Raw genomic sequence first — 13,296 nt, forward strand, 5'->3', positions numbered from 1 at the left:
GTGCCTAATTTCCCAATCAGATAGGTTTTAATTAACCTTTGATTTCTAGGGCTCAGAAGGCCCTAAAGACATCTGAAACATATCTACATTTCAACCAAATATACCTTTTTCTTTCTTCTACCTGCCATCATGGGCCCCCACCAACTTAGGTTCTCTTCTCCTATTAATCTTCTTTTCCATCTCCCTTTATTCCTTCTTTTTAGCTTACATCAGTAACTCTGAAAGGAATTACTTACTTATTAGTGGCACTGTGGGTTAAACACGCTGTTAACCTCTACACTACGTATGCTATAAATCTTTTGTGTGTACTATCAAGTTAAAACAAACTTTACTGTAAAGGAAATATTTTTAAGTATTGGGTGATCTATATTATTCTTTTTAACTTATATTTTATCTGTACTATAAGGATTTCTACCTAACTATAAGCTCTTGAAGACTCAGACTATCTTATACATTAGTATTCCTAGTAACTAGCACAGCCCCATCACATATGTGATGATTTAAAAATAACTTCATTTATTTTGAACTGTGCAGCATGTTAAAATAACAAATACACAAAAATGCTGCATTCTTAATTCTTAGAGTGATTTCCTGATATTAAAAAATAGTTTCTTAGATATTTAATATGGCCTTAAGTATACAGACAAATACCCTCATAGCAAGGTCAGTATAACAATCCTAACAATTCTTTTTTTTTGAGACAGAGTCTCACTGTGTCACCCAGGCTGGAGTGCAGTGGTGCGATCTCGGCTCACTGCAACCTCTTCCTCCCTCCTCTTCCGTCCTCCTCCTCTCTCCTGCCTCAGCTTCCCAAGTAGCTGGGACTACAGGCAACTGCCACCATGGCCGGCTAATTTTTTTTTTTTTTAAATTTTTAGTAGAGATGAGGTTTCACTATGTTGGCCAGGCTGGTCTTGAACTCCTGACCTCGTGATCTGCCCACCTCGGCCTCCCAAAGTGCTGTGTGAGCCACCACGTCCGGCCAACAATTCTTAAGTTATCCTTCTCCCTAAAATAATTTTCCTATCATCTTCTCAAGTAAATTCACTCAACATGAACACGGGACCAATGGCACAGGTGGTGCAATAGGCTGGCTCTGCAACGGCGGCACCATAACTGCATTTCTAGCAACTCCACTGCTGCATGACCTGTAACACACTTATAAATACTAAAATAAAATTCAGAGAAGCAAAAAGTTTTTCCCCACTGTCACTAAAAAGTGGCACTGGAGATACAGTATTTAATGAGTACGTACTGTATGTGCTAGATGGTTTCACTAACTTTCATTTCATTTAATCTTCATAATTCAGTAAGATATGAATTATTCCATTTTGAAATATTACAAGAAAGCCAAGGCTAGGACATAGTATATAACTGACCTGAGGTTAAACAGTTAATAAACAGAAGAGCCAGAACACAGAAGTCAGATCTGTTTGCCTTTAAGGCTAATTTGTTTGCCACAATACCACACACTGTTTGCAGGCTCCTGGCAGAAGTGGCTTGTGTTTTCTGCAGTCAAAGTGGATCAATTCTTGCCACTCTCCTACCCCACTTATTAATCAATAAGTACGTAACTAAGATGAAACCTAGTGTTTAGTCTCCCCAAACTTCCTTGGTAAAGGATATAAGAAACATGTAAAGTAATAAGCATGTTGTACTTTTCTACCTTCAACTCCTCCCATTTATCGCTTGTCTATAAACTGACCATTGTGGTGAAGCCCCTTCCACTTGCCAACAGTAACATCTGATAGTAATAAAATAGAATTATAAAGCAATAAATCGGTATAATGTTTATAAACATAATTGACTTAAATATAATTGTACAAGTCTTTGTTTAAAATTCATTTAAAAATATTTTTGAAATTGATAGTTTTCAGTTACTACAAAATGGTTAAAAAAAACTGATACCACACTATGCAATTTAGTACTGTACACATGATGTTATTTTTTTTGAACTCCCACTGAATTAAAAAACCAAGGTTAAATAACTGAAAACTCCTTCAATACAACCTCTCCAAAACAATTTCAAATGAAGTAGTTCAGCTTTTAGATTCTGAATTCTTCCCCCACTGCTCCACAAAATTTTAAAGGAAACTATGTATAATTCTGACAGTATAGTTGTTGAAATATTAAAATTTGTTTTTTAACACAAACATCTTATTTACTGTTATCTGTATTTTCACTTTCAAGTTTAACGGTGGTTCTAAGACATTTGTTAAAATGTAACAATATTTTGAAACTAAATGTTGACTTTTATTTCTGTTACATATGAGAACTGCCCGTGTATTTCTCTATTATTTGATGGCATAAATTTATATTTAAGTTAGAAATAGTTGAGCTATCTAAAAAACAAATTTTGGCTATAAATTATATATCTGAAAGCATGACCATAAAGTATTTTTTCATCACTAACAATGATTTTACTTCAAGAATTCCATGAGGTGTAATTAATGTATTGATACATGCACATGTTTCAAAGGACACCACCAAGAAAGACAACCTAAAGAATGGGAGAAAATATTTGCAAATCATTATTTGATAAAGGATTTAGATCCAAAATATACACAGAATTCCAACAAGTCAAAAATAAAAACACAATCCAAATTATAAATGGGTAAAGGAACTACATAGACATTTCTCCAAAGAAGATATACAAATGGCCTATAAGCACATGAAAAGATGTTCAACATCATTAGCCATCAGGGAAATATAAATACACATTATATGAATTAACCTTGAAAACATTATGCTAAACGAAAGAAGTCAGTCACAAAAGACCACATATTGTACTATTCATTCATATGAAATATCCATACAGACAAATCCATACAGACAGAAAGATCAGTGATTGCTAGGGGTTGAGCTGAAGGGGAAACAGAGTGACTGCTAATGAGTACAGGGCTTCTTTCTGAAGTGATACAAATACTCTAAAATTGATTGTGGTGATGGTTGCATAACTTGAATATACTAAAAAACACTGAACTGTACACTTCAACTTTAAATGGGTGAACTGCAAGGTATAGGTAGGTTGTGAAATATATCTTAATAAAGCTATTTTTTAAGTATTATTCCTTTTTTTCTTGTATCCAGAGCCCTGAGTTTACATTTTACAAGTGGTAGAAATCTAGTGTGCCAAGTATTTACCTCTCCTTATTTACACATTAGATTATTTCAAAAATAGCTGGTTCCATCACTAAGACATCCGTCATTACATTATATTTTTGTTCTTTCCAGTGACATCCTTTAGTATTTTTATTGTTAAAGTTCAGATCTATTATATAATTTGCATTTACACGAAAAATTATATCTATTATATAATTTGCATATATATTATTTAATGCAACAAACATATTTTGAAGAGAGTGTAAGAAATTCCATTAAACAATTCTCTGTGGTAGATAAGTGCAAATTATGTTCTTAGTATTACATTTCTTTTTGTAAAACAAACAAAAAGAGGCATTTAGGAAACATCGGCATTGAACGTATTCTATCAAGGCATAAAACATGATTTTACCACTGAAGTTTCTACAGTTATTTTAGCTTATAGGGTGGCTTCCTTACCTGATTATTCCTGATTTAATATCTTGGTATAGAATGTTTACACCCTACATACTGGCAATTTGTTTTTGAAATGTTCATTTAAAGTAGGAAGTTGCATTCAGTTAAATAACTAGTAAGACTTTAGCAATATACACATAAAAAAGCATATTAAAAGCAGTTATATGCCCGGGTGCGGTGGCTCATGCCCGTAATCCCAACACTTTGGGAGGCTGAGGCAGGCAGATCACAAGGTCGGGAGTTTGAGACCAGCCTGACCAACATGGCAAAACCCCATCTCTACTAAAAATAAAAAAATTAGCCAGGCATGGGGGCAGGCACCTGTAATCCCAGTTACTCAGGATGCTGAGGCAGGAGAATCACTTGAACTTGGGAGGTGGAGGTTGCAGTGAGCTGAGATCGCGCCACTGCACTCCAGCATAGGTGACAGAGTGAGACTCTGTCTCAAAAAAAAAGTAGTTACATTCTTGAAGAGTCAAACCTAAAGATTTCAGGTAATTTTCTAATAGTTTTTATTTCTAAGACAAAAGTATACAAATAAATTATAAGGGAGAAAAGAGAAAGAGAATGAAGAGAATGGAGGAAAATATCTGGTTAAAATGACTTATTTATGCCAAAATTAGGAGCTGTTTAGTGTACAAAAAGAAGAGATTTAAAACAGTAGAAAAGAAAAGCCAGGAGAGTCATACCGATGGCATTTTTAGATAATTCACTGATTTATTACAATATGTACACCAAAGGACATGGGTATGATCTGTAATACATTCATGATTAATATTGTTCTTAAATATATCATTCATCTCATCTAACTTAAAATATATACACAGAAGAAAATACAATATTAATAAGCTTACATTCTTCTTCCTTTGGATCAAGCTGTGTAACACTAACGGATAAACGGTCCACACGTTCTTGCAATGAGTTGACTCTGAAGGAAAAACTATGTGCTTCATTGAATAATTCTCCAAATATATCTTCAGCATATTTACCTAAGCAAAAATGAAACATGTATCATAAAATTTAATATCCAGAGCACTGAGTTTTTATCTTTGCAAGCAGTAGAAATCTAGCATGATATTTGCCTCAGATACTTTGTGATCAGAGATAAATATTGAACAATGTAATATTAAAACTGGTGTCCTGTTGAATTTGGCATTTATTTGGAATTACAGTTGACCCTTGAACAAAATCATTTAACTGTGCTAGTCCACTTACATGTGGATATTTTTCAATAATTACACTGAAAATTTTAGAGATTTGAGACAATTTGAAAAAATTTGCAGATAAACCACATAGCCTAAAAATATTTAAAAATTTAAAAAATATTTTAAAGATACGTTATGAATGCATAAAATATATGTAAATATGAGTGTATTTTATTATTTACTACCACAAAATATACAGAAATCTATTATAAAAAGTTAAAACATATCAAAATTTACACACAAAACACAAACATACATAATGCCACTCATAGTCAAGAGAAACATAAAGAAATGTAAAGATGTATTAGGTTGGTGCAAATGTAATTACGGTTTTTGCCAACCTAATAGTACTAAATCATAACAATAAATTTAAGTGTAGTAATACTGTATTACTGTAATAATTTTATAGCCACCCTCTGTTGATATTGCAGTTAGCGCTAGTGTTGTATCCACTTAAAATGCTGTTTGAGCAGTTCTCTCTCCATAAATTGTATATGAGAGTAGGAAGTAATCTCTCATGGTTCTTGCGTATTTTTCACCATGTTTTATGCAATACTGTAAACCTTGAATACATTGTGAGACTCATTCAAAGTGCCACCAGTGATGCTGGAAGTACTCTCAAGTACAGGAAAGTCATAAAATTACAAGAAAAAGTTGATTTGCTTGATATGAACCACAGATTGAGGTCTACAGCTGTGGTTGCTTAGCATTTCAAGATAAATGAATCAAACTTAAGGGCAATTATAAAAAAAGAAAAGGAAAATCATGAAGCCATTGCTGCAGCTACATCAGCAGACACAAAAACCTTGTACTTTTTTGTGAATATCTTTTAATCTTGTATCGAAATGCACTTTTTGTGGGTGCATGGCTGTTACAAGAAAAGTCTACATATAGACTCTAACATGATTTGAGAAAAAGTGAAGTCCTTATACTACAACTTAAAGCAAAAGGAAGGTAAAGGATCTAAACCTGGAAAATTTAATGACAGCAAAGGATGGTTTGATACTTTTAGAAAGTGGTTTGGCCTTAAAAATGTCACAACAAGAGAAGGTGCAGCTTTTGTCAGCCAAGAGGCAGCAGATCAGTTCCCAGATGCCATTAAGAAAATAATTGGTTTCCATGTATGCTGCTTGAAAAAAATAATAATAATAATTGGCCAGGTATGACTGTCTGCAATCCCAGCACTTTGAAAGGCTGAGGTGGGCAGATTGCTTGAGCTCAGGAGTTTGAGACCAGCCTGAACAACATGGTGAAACCCCATGTCAACCAAGAATACAGAAATTAGTGGGGCACGATGGTATGCGCCTGTAGTACCAGCTACTTGGGGAGGTGAGGCAGGAGGATCACTTGAGCCTGGGAGGTCGAGGCTACTGTGAGTTGTGATCATGCCACTGTACTCCAGCCCAGCCTGGGTGACAAAGTGAGACCTTCTCTCTCTTTCTCTCAAAACAAAGAAACAAACAAACAAAACAAAACAGAAAAGAAAAAGAAAAAAATTGAGTAGAAACAATATCTGCCTGAACTGAGTTTTAATGCAGATGAGAATGTCTTATTCCAGAAAAAAAAAAAAAAAAAAAAAAAGCCACAGAGGACATTTATTAGTAAGAAAAAGTGAACACCAGGATTTAAGGCAGGAAGGGACATGCTAACTCTACTGTTTTGTGCAAATGCAGTTGGGTTTATCATCAGAACTGCCCTTATCTATAAAGCTGCTAACCTCAAGCCTTGAAGGGAAAAGAAGGCCAAAAGAAGAAGGCAAGGCAATAAAAAGGCATGGACAATGAGAATCCTTTTTCCGGATTGGTCCCATTGACATTTTGTCCCTGAAGTCAGGAAGTACCTTGCCACTAAGGGACTGTCTTTTAAAATTTTTGTGATAACTGTACAACATCCCTGGCCACTCAGAACTCCATGAGTTTCACACTGAAGGTGTCAAAGTGGTCCACTTGCCCGCAAACATGACAGCTCTAATTCAGCCTCTACATCAGGAGGTCATAAGGACATTTAAGACTCATTACACACAGTATTCTATGGAAGACTGTCAACACTATGGAAGAGAATCCCAATAGAGAACATCATGAAAGTCTGGAGGGATTATATCATCAAAGATGTAATAGTTGTTACTGAAAAAGCCAAGAAAACCATCAAGCCCAAGACAACAAATTCATAAAATTTTAGAAAACTGTGTCCAAATGTTTTGCATGACCTCACAGCGTTTGTAACAGTGTCAGTCAAGGAAATAATGAAATAGTGGAAGGAAGTGGGAGTGTGCCAGTCCAGATCCTAAGCCTTGAGTGCTTCTGTTCTCTCTCTTACACTGTCATCATGATAAAAACGTGCCCTGGAGAGTTTGCACTCCAGCCAGTCCGCCGGCCCTCTGTAAAATACAGAACCTCCCTTAGCCATCTCAGCTGAATACTATAAACACCTCTACGCAAATAAACTAGAAAATCTAGAAGAAATGGATAAATTCCTGGACACATACACCTTCCCAAGACTAAACCAGGAAGAAGATGAATCCCTGAATACACCAATAACAGGCTCTGAAATTGAGGCAATAATTAATATCCTACCAACCAAAAGAAGTCCAGGACCAGACGGATTCACAGTCGAATTCTACCAGAGGTACAAGGAGGAACGGGTACCATTCCTTCTGAAATTATTCCAATCAATAGGAAAAGAGGGAATCCTCCCTAACTCATTTTATGAGGCCAGTATCATCCTGATACCAAAGCCTCGCAGAGACACAACAAAAAAAGATAATTTTAGACCAATATCCCTGATGAACATTGATGCAAAAATCCTCAATAAAATACTGGCAAACAGAATCCAGCAGCACATCAAAAAGCTTATCCACCATGATCAATTGGCCTTCATCCCTGGGATGCAAGGCTGGGTCAACATACGCAAATCAGTAAATGTAATCCAGCATATAAACAGAACCAAAGACAAAAACCACATGATTATCTCAATAGATGCAGAAAAAGGTCTTTGACAAAATTCAAAAGCCCTTCATTCTAAAAACTCTCAATAAATTAGGTATTGATGGGACGTATCTCAAAATAATAAGAGCTATTTCTGACAAACCCACAGCCAATATGATACTGAATGGGCAAAAACAGGAAGCATTCCCTTTGAAAACTGGTACAAGACAGGGATGCCCTCTCTCACCACTCCTGTTCAATATAGTGTTGGAAGTTCTGGCCAGGGCAATCAGGCAGGAGAAAGAAATAAAGGCCATTCAACTTGGAAAAGAGGAAGTCAAATTGTCCCTGTTTGCAAATGACATGATTGTATATTTAGAAAACCCCATCGTCTCAGCCCAAAATCTCCTTAAACTGATTAAAGCAACTTTAGCAAAGCCTCAGGATACAAAATCAATGTGCAAAAATCACAAGCATTCCTATACACTGATAACAGACAAACAGATAGCCAAATCATGAGTGAACTCCCATTCACAACTGCTTCAAAGAGAATAAAATACCTAGGAATCCAACTTACAAGGGATGTGAAGGACCTCTTCAAGGACAATTACAAACCACTGCTCAACAAAAAAAAAAAAAAAAAAAAGGACACAAACAAATGGAAGAACATTTCATGTTGATGGATAGGAAGAATAAATATCATGAAAATGGCCATACTACCCAAGGTAATTTATAGTTTCAATGCCATCCCCATCAAGCTACCACTGACTGTCTCCACAGAATTGGAAAAAACGACTTTAAAGTTCATATGGAACAAAAAAAGAGCCCACATAGCCAACACAATTCTAAGGAAAAAGAACAAAGCTGAGCCATCACACTACCTGACTTCATACTATACTACAAGGCTACAGTAACCAAAACAGCATGGCACTGCTACCAAAGCAGATATATAGACCAACGGAACAGAACAGAGTCCTCAGAAATAACACCAGACATCTACAACCATCTGATCTTGGACAAACCTGACAAAAACAAGAAATGGGGAAAGGATTCCCTATTTAATAAATGGTGCTGGAAAACTGGCTAGCCATATGTAGTAAGCTAAAACTGGATCCCTTCCTTACACGGTATGTAAAAATTAACTCAAGATGGATTAAAGATTTAAATGTAAGACCTAACACCATAAAAACCCTAGCAGCAAACCTAGGCAATACCATTCAGGACATAAGCATGGGCAAACACTTCATGACTAAAACACCAAAAGCAATGGCAACGAAAGCCAAAATAGACAAATGGGATCTAAATAAACTAAAGAGCTTCTGCACATCAAAAGAAACTATCATCAGAGTGAACAGGCAACCTATAGAATGGGAGAAAATCTTTGCAATCTACCCATCTGACAAACGGCTAATATCCAGAATCTACAAAGAACTTAAATTTATAAGAAAAAAAAGAAAATCCATCAAAAAATGGGCAAAGGATATGAACAGACACTTCTCAAAAGAAGACATTTACACAGCCAAGAGACATATGAAAAAATGCTCATCATCCCTGGTCATCAGAGAAATGCAAATCAAAACCCCAGTGAGATACTATCTCATGCCAGTTAGAATGGTGATCATTAAAAAGTCAGGAAACAACAGATGCTGGAGAGGATGTTGAGAAATAGGAACACTTTTACACTGTCGGTGGGAGTGTAAATTAGTTCAACCACTGTGGAAGACAGTGTGGCTATTCCTCAAGGATCTAGAACTAGAAACACCATTTGACCCAGTGATCCCATTACTGGGTATATACCCAAAGGATTACAAATCATGCTACTATAAAGACACATGTACACACTATGTTTATTGCAGCACTATTCACAATAGCAAAGACTTGGAACCAACCCAAACGTCCATCAATGATAGACTGGATTAAGAAAATGTGGTACATATACACCATGGAATACTATGCAGCCCTAAAAAAGGGAAGAGTTAATGTCCTTTGCAGGGACATGGATAAAGCTGGAAACCATCATTCTAACCAAACTATCACAAGGTTGGAAAACCATACACCAGATGTTCTCACTCATAGGTGGGAACTGAACAACGAGAACACATGGACACACAGTAGGGAACATCACACACTGGCGTCTGTCAGAGGGTGGGGGGCTGGGGGAGGGATAGCATTAGGAAAAATACCTAATGTAAATGACGAGTTGATGGGTGCAGCGAACCACCATGGCACATGTATACCTATGTAACAAACCTGCACATCGTGCACATGTACCCTAGAACTTAAAGCATAATAACAAATAAAAAATAAAGGAGCAAATCTCAGATTTAAAAAAATGGAATCACCCCCCCCCCCAAAAAAAGACGACATAGAAGAAGTGGTGTCAGAAAACAAATTAACATTAGAGAATCTGTCAAAAGGGTTCCACTTATCCAAGACTACTTTTGATTTATTTTACAACATGAACCCTTCTGTGATACAGGTACCGAAACTAAAGCAAATAAGAGGAGGATTGGTACCATATAAAAACATTTTTAGAGAAATGAAGAAGCAAAAAAGTCAGAAACCAAGATGTGCTTTTGTAAAGTTACAACAGTGTGCCCATCTCTACTACTTCTACCTCCTCCACCTCTCTGCCTCCGCTACTCCTGAGACAGCAAAACAAACTCCTCCTTTTCCTTCTCCTCTTCGGCCTACTCAATGTGAAGATAACGAGGATGAAGACTTTTATGACTTCCATTTAATGAACAGTAAGTACATTTTTTCTTATGGTTTTCTTAATAACATATTCTTTTCTCTAGCTTACCTTATTGTAGGAATATAGTATACTACTATACATACAACATAAAATATACATGTTAAGCAACAGTTTATGTTCTCGGTAAGGCTTCTGGTCAATAGTAGGCTATAGACAGTTAAGTTTTGGGGGGAGTCAAAAGTTATATGTAAATTTCTGGCTTCACTGAGGATCTGTGCCCTTAACCCCTACATTGTTCAAGGGCCAACTGTATTTTAAACTTTAAACCCTAAAGTCACCCAGCCATGACAAAGTGGGGGAGGGAAAGAAAAGAGATACCGTGGGAAGCTTGCTTTTAAACCTTGTTCTACTACTTCCTGTTAAATGTTAAAATGGAAATTACTTGCTTTATCTATATCTGTCCACCTGAGGAGGGTTAGAGAAGATTATGATGCAAATATATATGCAAATAATATGCCTGTCAATCTGAAAGCATTTATATGTAGACTGTAGCATTTATATATAATCAGCATTTATATATAATCAGCTATATAATCAGCATTTGTATTAGGTAGAAATAAATTTTAGGCCGAATGGAAGAACCCAAGATTCATCAAAGACCTAGTAAATGACTTGTCTCAGGTATGCCCAAAATACAGATTCAGAAATTTAGGAGATCTTTTACACTCTCGTTACAATTTCTGAAAAAAAAAAAAGATAAATCTAAAATCACTGTATTCCTCTAGTTGTGTAAGTTCTTATTACTGAAAAGAGTAAAACAAAATAACTGGAAGAAGATCCCTGTCATTACTGAATTTTGAACAGAGGGAGAACCAGACATTTAAACAAATATTTAAAGCAATTTAATAAATAAGTCCAAATATTTGCTCTATTCACTGTGAGACCTTGGTATCAATTTCCTTATCCGTAAAATAGGAATAAAAATATCTGTCTCTAAAAGAAGTAAGCAAAGAGACTTGAAGTGCACCTAATACAGAGGAGCTCAATAACAGGCAGCTCTTAATATAAGGTAACAGCAACACAGCAGAGATAGAAGTACCTCACTTTCAGGTGTCAAAAGTTACTCGGTGATCAAGATACATCCAGAGACAGTTTCTCTGGCAGATAGGGGAAGCAACCCAAATGGAAGAAAAAGCAGGTATAAAGTTATTCATTTATTCAACAATTGGTAGGGATACAAATGCTAGGTATAGATACAGAGATGAAAAAGACTAATCTTGGCAATAAGAACTGACTATACTCAATAAGAGAAAAGCCAGGGGAAGAGATCCCTTAGGTATGCAGAATCCCAATGGTTGTTAATGAAAGGAGTTAGCTAGCTTGCTTTAGGCAGACAGTAAGGGAAGGGTCCCCAGAGACTCTCTGACCCACCCTACAAGTGCTTACACCAGATGCTTTGGGCAGATAAGGGAACTTGCACAGGGGGCTTGCCTAAACATGCCCACAGCGAACTAAGGGCCTATATGTGCACTGGGAGAATGTGGTGAAGCCACCAGTAATTTGTGCCTTATACAAATAGGGAACCCAGCCCCATCAGCTTCTATATACATATGTATGCCCTTGTATTCCACTGTGAGGGGACATATGCCCTTGTATTCAACTGTGAGGGGGCAACCTGGAACCTGCTTTCAGGACCCCTCTCTTTGCTGAGAGCTTTCCTTTCTCTTAATAAATTCTACTCCATTCACTCTTCGAGTATCTGTGTGCCTAATTCTTCCTCGTCATGAGACAAGAACCCGGACCTAGCTCAGCTAAGGAGTAAAAAATCTTGCATCATTAAGAAAGCAATAAAATGAGCAAGAGGAAATTGACACAAAGTGAATTATAGGTTTGTGGTAATTACCTAATATAAACAGAATTATGTTCTACTAGGAAAAATCTCTTAAAAAACAGATGTACTGGCTGGGTATGGTGGCTCACGCCTGTAATCTCAGCATTTTGGGAGGCCAAGGTGGGTGGATCACTTGAGGCCAGAAGTTCAAGGCCAGCCTGGCCAACACAGCAAAACCCCATTTCTACTAAAAATAATACAAAAATTAGCCAGGCATGATGGCACTTGCCTGTAATCCCAGCTGCTTGGGTGGCTGAGGTACAAGAATTGCTTAAACCTGGGAGGTGGAGGTTGTAGTGAGCCAAGATTGCACCACTGCACTCCAGCCTGGGTGACAGAGCAAGACTCTGTTTCAAAAAAATAAAAAAAGGAAGTACATTTTTGTGAGGAAAGGGTCAGGAAGACATCCAGCCCTAAGCCATGTAGATCCCCACAGTTTACTTTCATTGCTATACTCTCAAGCACTTTTTGTACTAATAATAGCACCAAAGTGAAAATCTCCATTATCTAGAAACATTTTGGATAGCCAAGTTTTCTAAGTAATTCAGAGATTATCTAATACATCAATTGTTATTTTAACTATTTTGGATGGAAACTTGTGAAATGTATTCTAAGCTTCCCTCTTCTTAAATGGAATATAAAATTAAATATAATTTAATTTTTTCTTAGGGACTCATGGGCATGAATTTTGAAAATCAAATATTATCCTAGGCAGAAACAGCCTTGAAATGGATAAAGATATTTGCTTTACATTAAATGGCTTCTTCCCAGTTTTTATGTTGCATCTTCCCTTACATCACTTTGTCCTTTCCTGTAAACTACCTCCTTTTGGTTGGGTTCAGTGATGCCTCCTTCTGGTATCTCCTCCCATGCTTCCTCCTTTTATCCCCTGAAGCATAACTGTTTGGAAACCACATCATCAAATCTGTTTGAACTATCAAAGTAAAAGTAAACAGGTTTTGAGAGAGGGATCAATTGCTTATTTTATGTGCATGGTCTTTAGTGCGTGAGTTTATTTATTCT

At 36.4% G+C, this 13,296-nt stretch overlaps 1 protein-coding gene across 7 annotated transcripts in view; it reads right to left on the bottom strand.

Moving 5' to 3' along the window:
• LOC105492062 (WASP family member 1) overlaps positions 1-13,296 on the bottom strand; it is a 74,013-nt gene that overhangs the window by 9,049 nt on the left and 51,668 nt on the right. For all 7 annotated transcript variants that reach the window (XM_011758928.3, XM_011758927.3, XM_011758924.3 and 4 more), the window contains one exon: positions 4,413-4,547. In XM_011758928.3, coding sequence (XP_011757230.1) covers positions 4,413-4,547 — 135 coding nt within the window. The remainder of the gene's footprint in view (positions 1-4,412; positions 4,548-13,296) is intronic.

Source organism: Macaca nemestrina, chromosome 5 (assembly GCF_043159975.1).
Source record: "Macaca nemestrina isolate mMacNem1 chromosome 5, mMacNem.hap1, whole genome shotgun sequence".
NCBI classification, from domain to species: domain Eukaryota; kingdom Metazoa; phylum Chordata; class Mammalia; order Primates; family Cercopithecidae; genus Macaca; species Macaca nemestrina.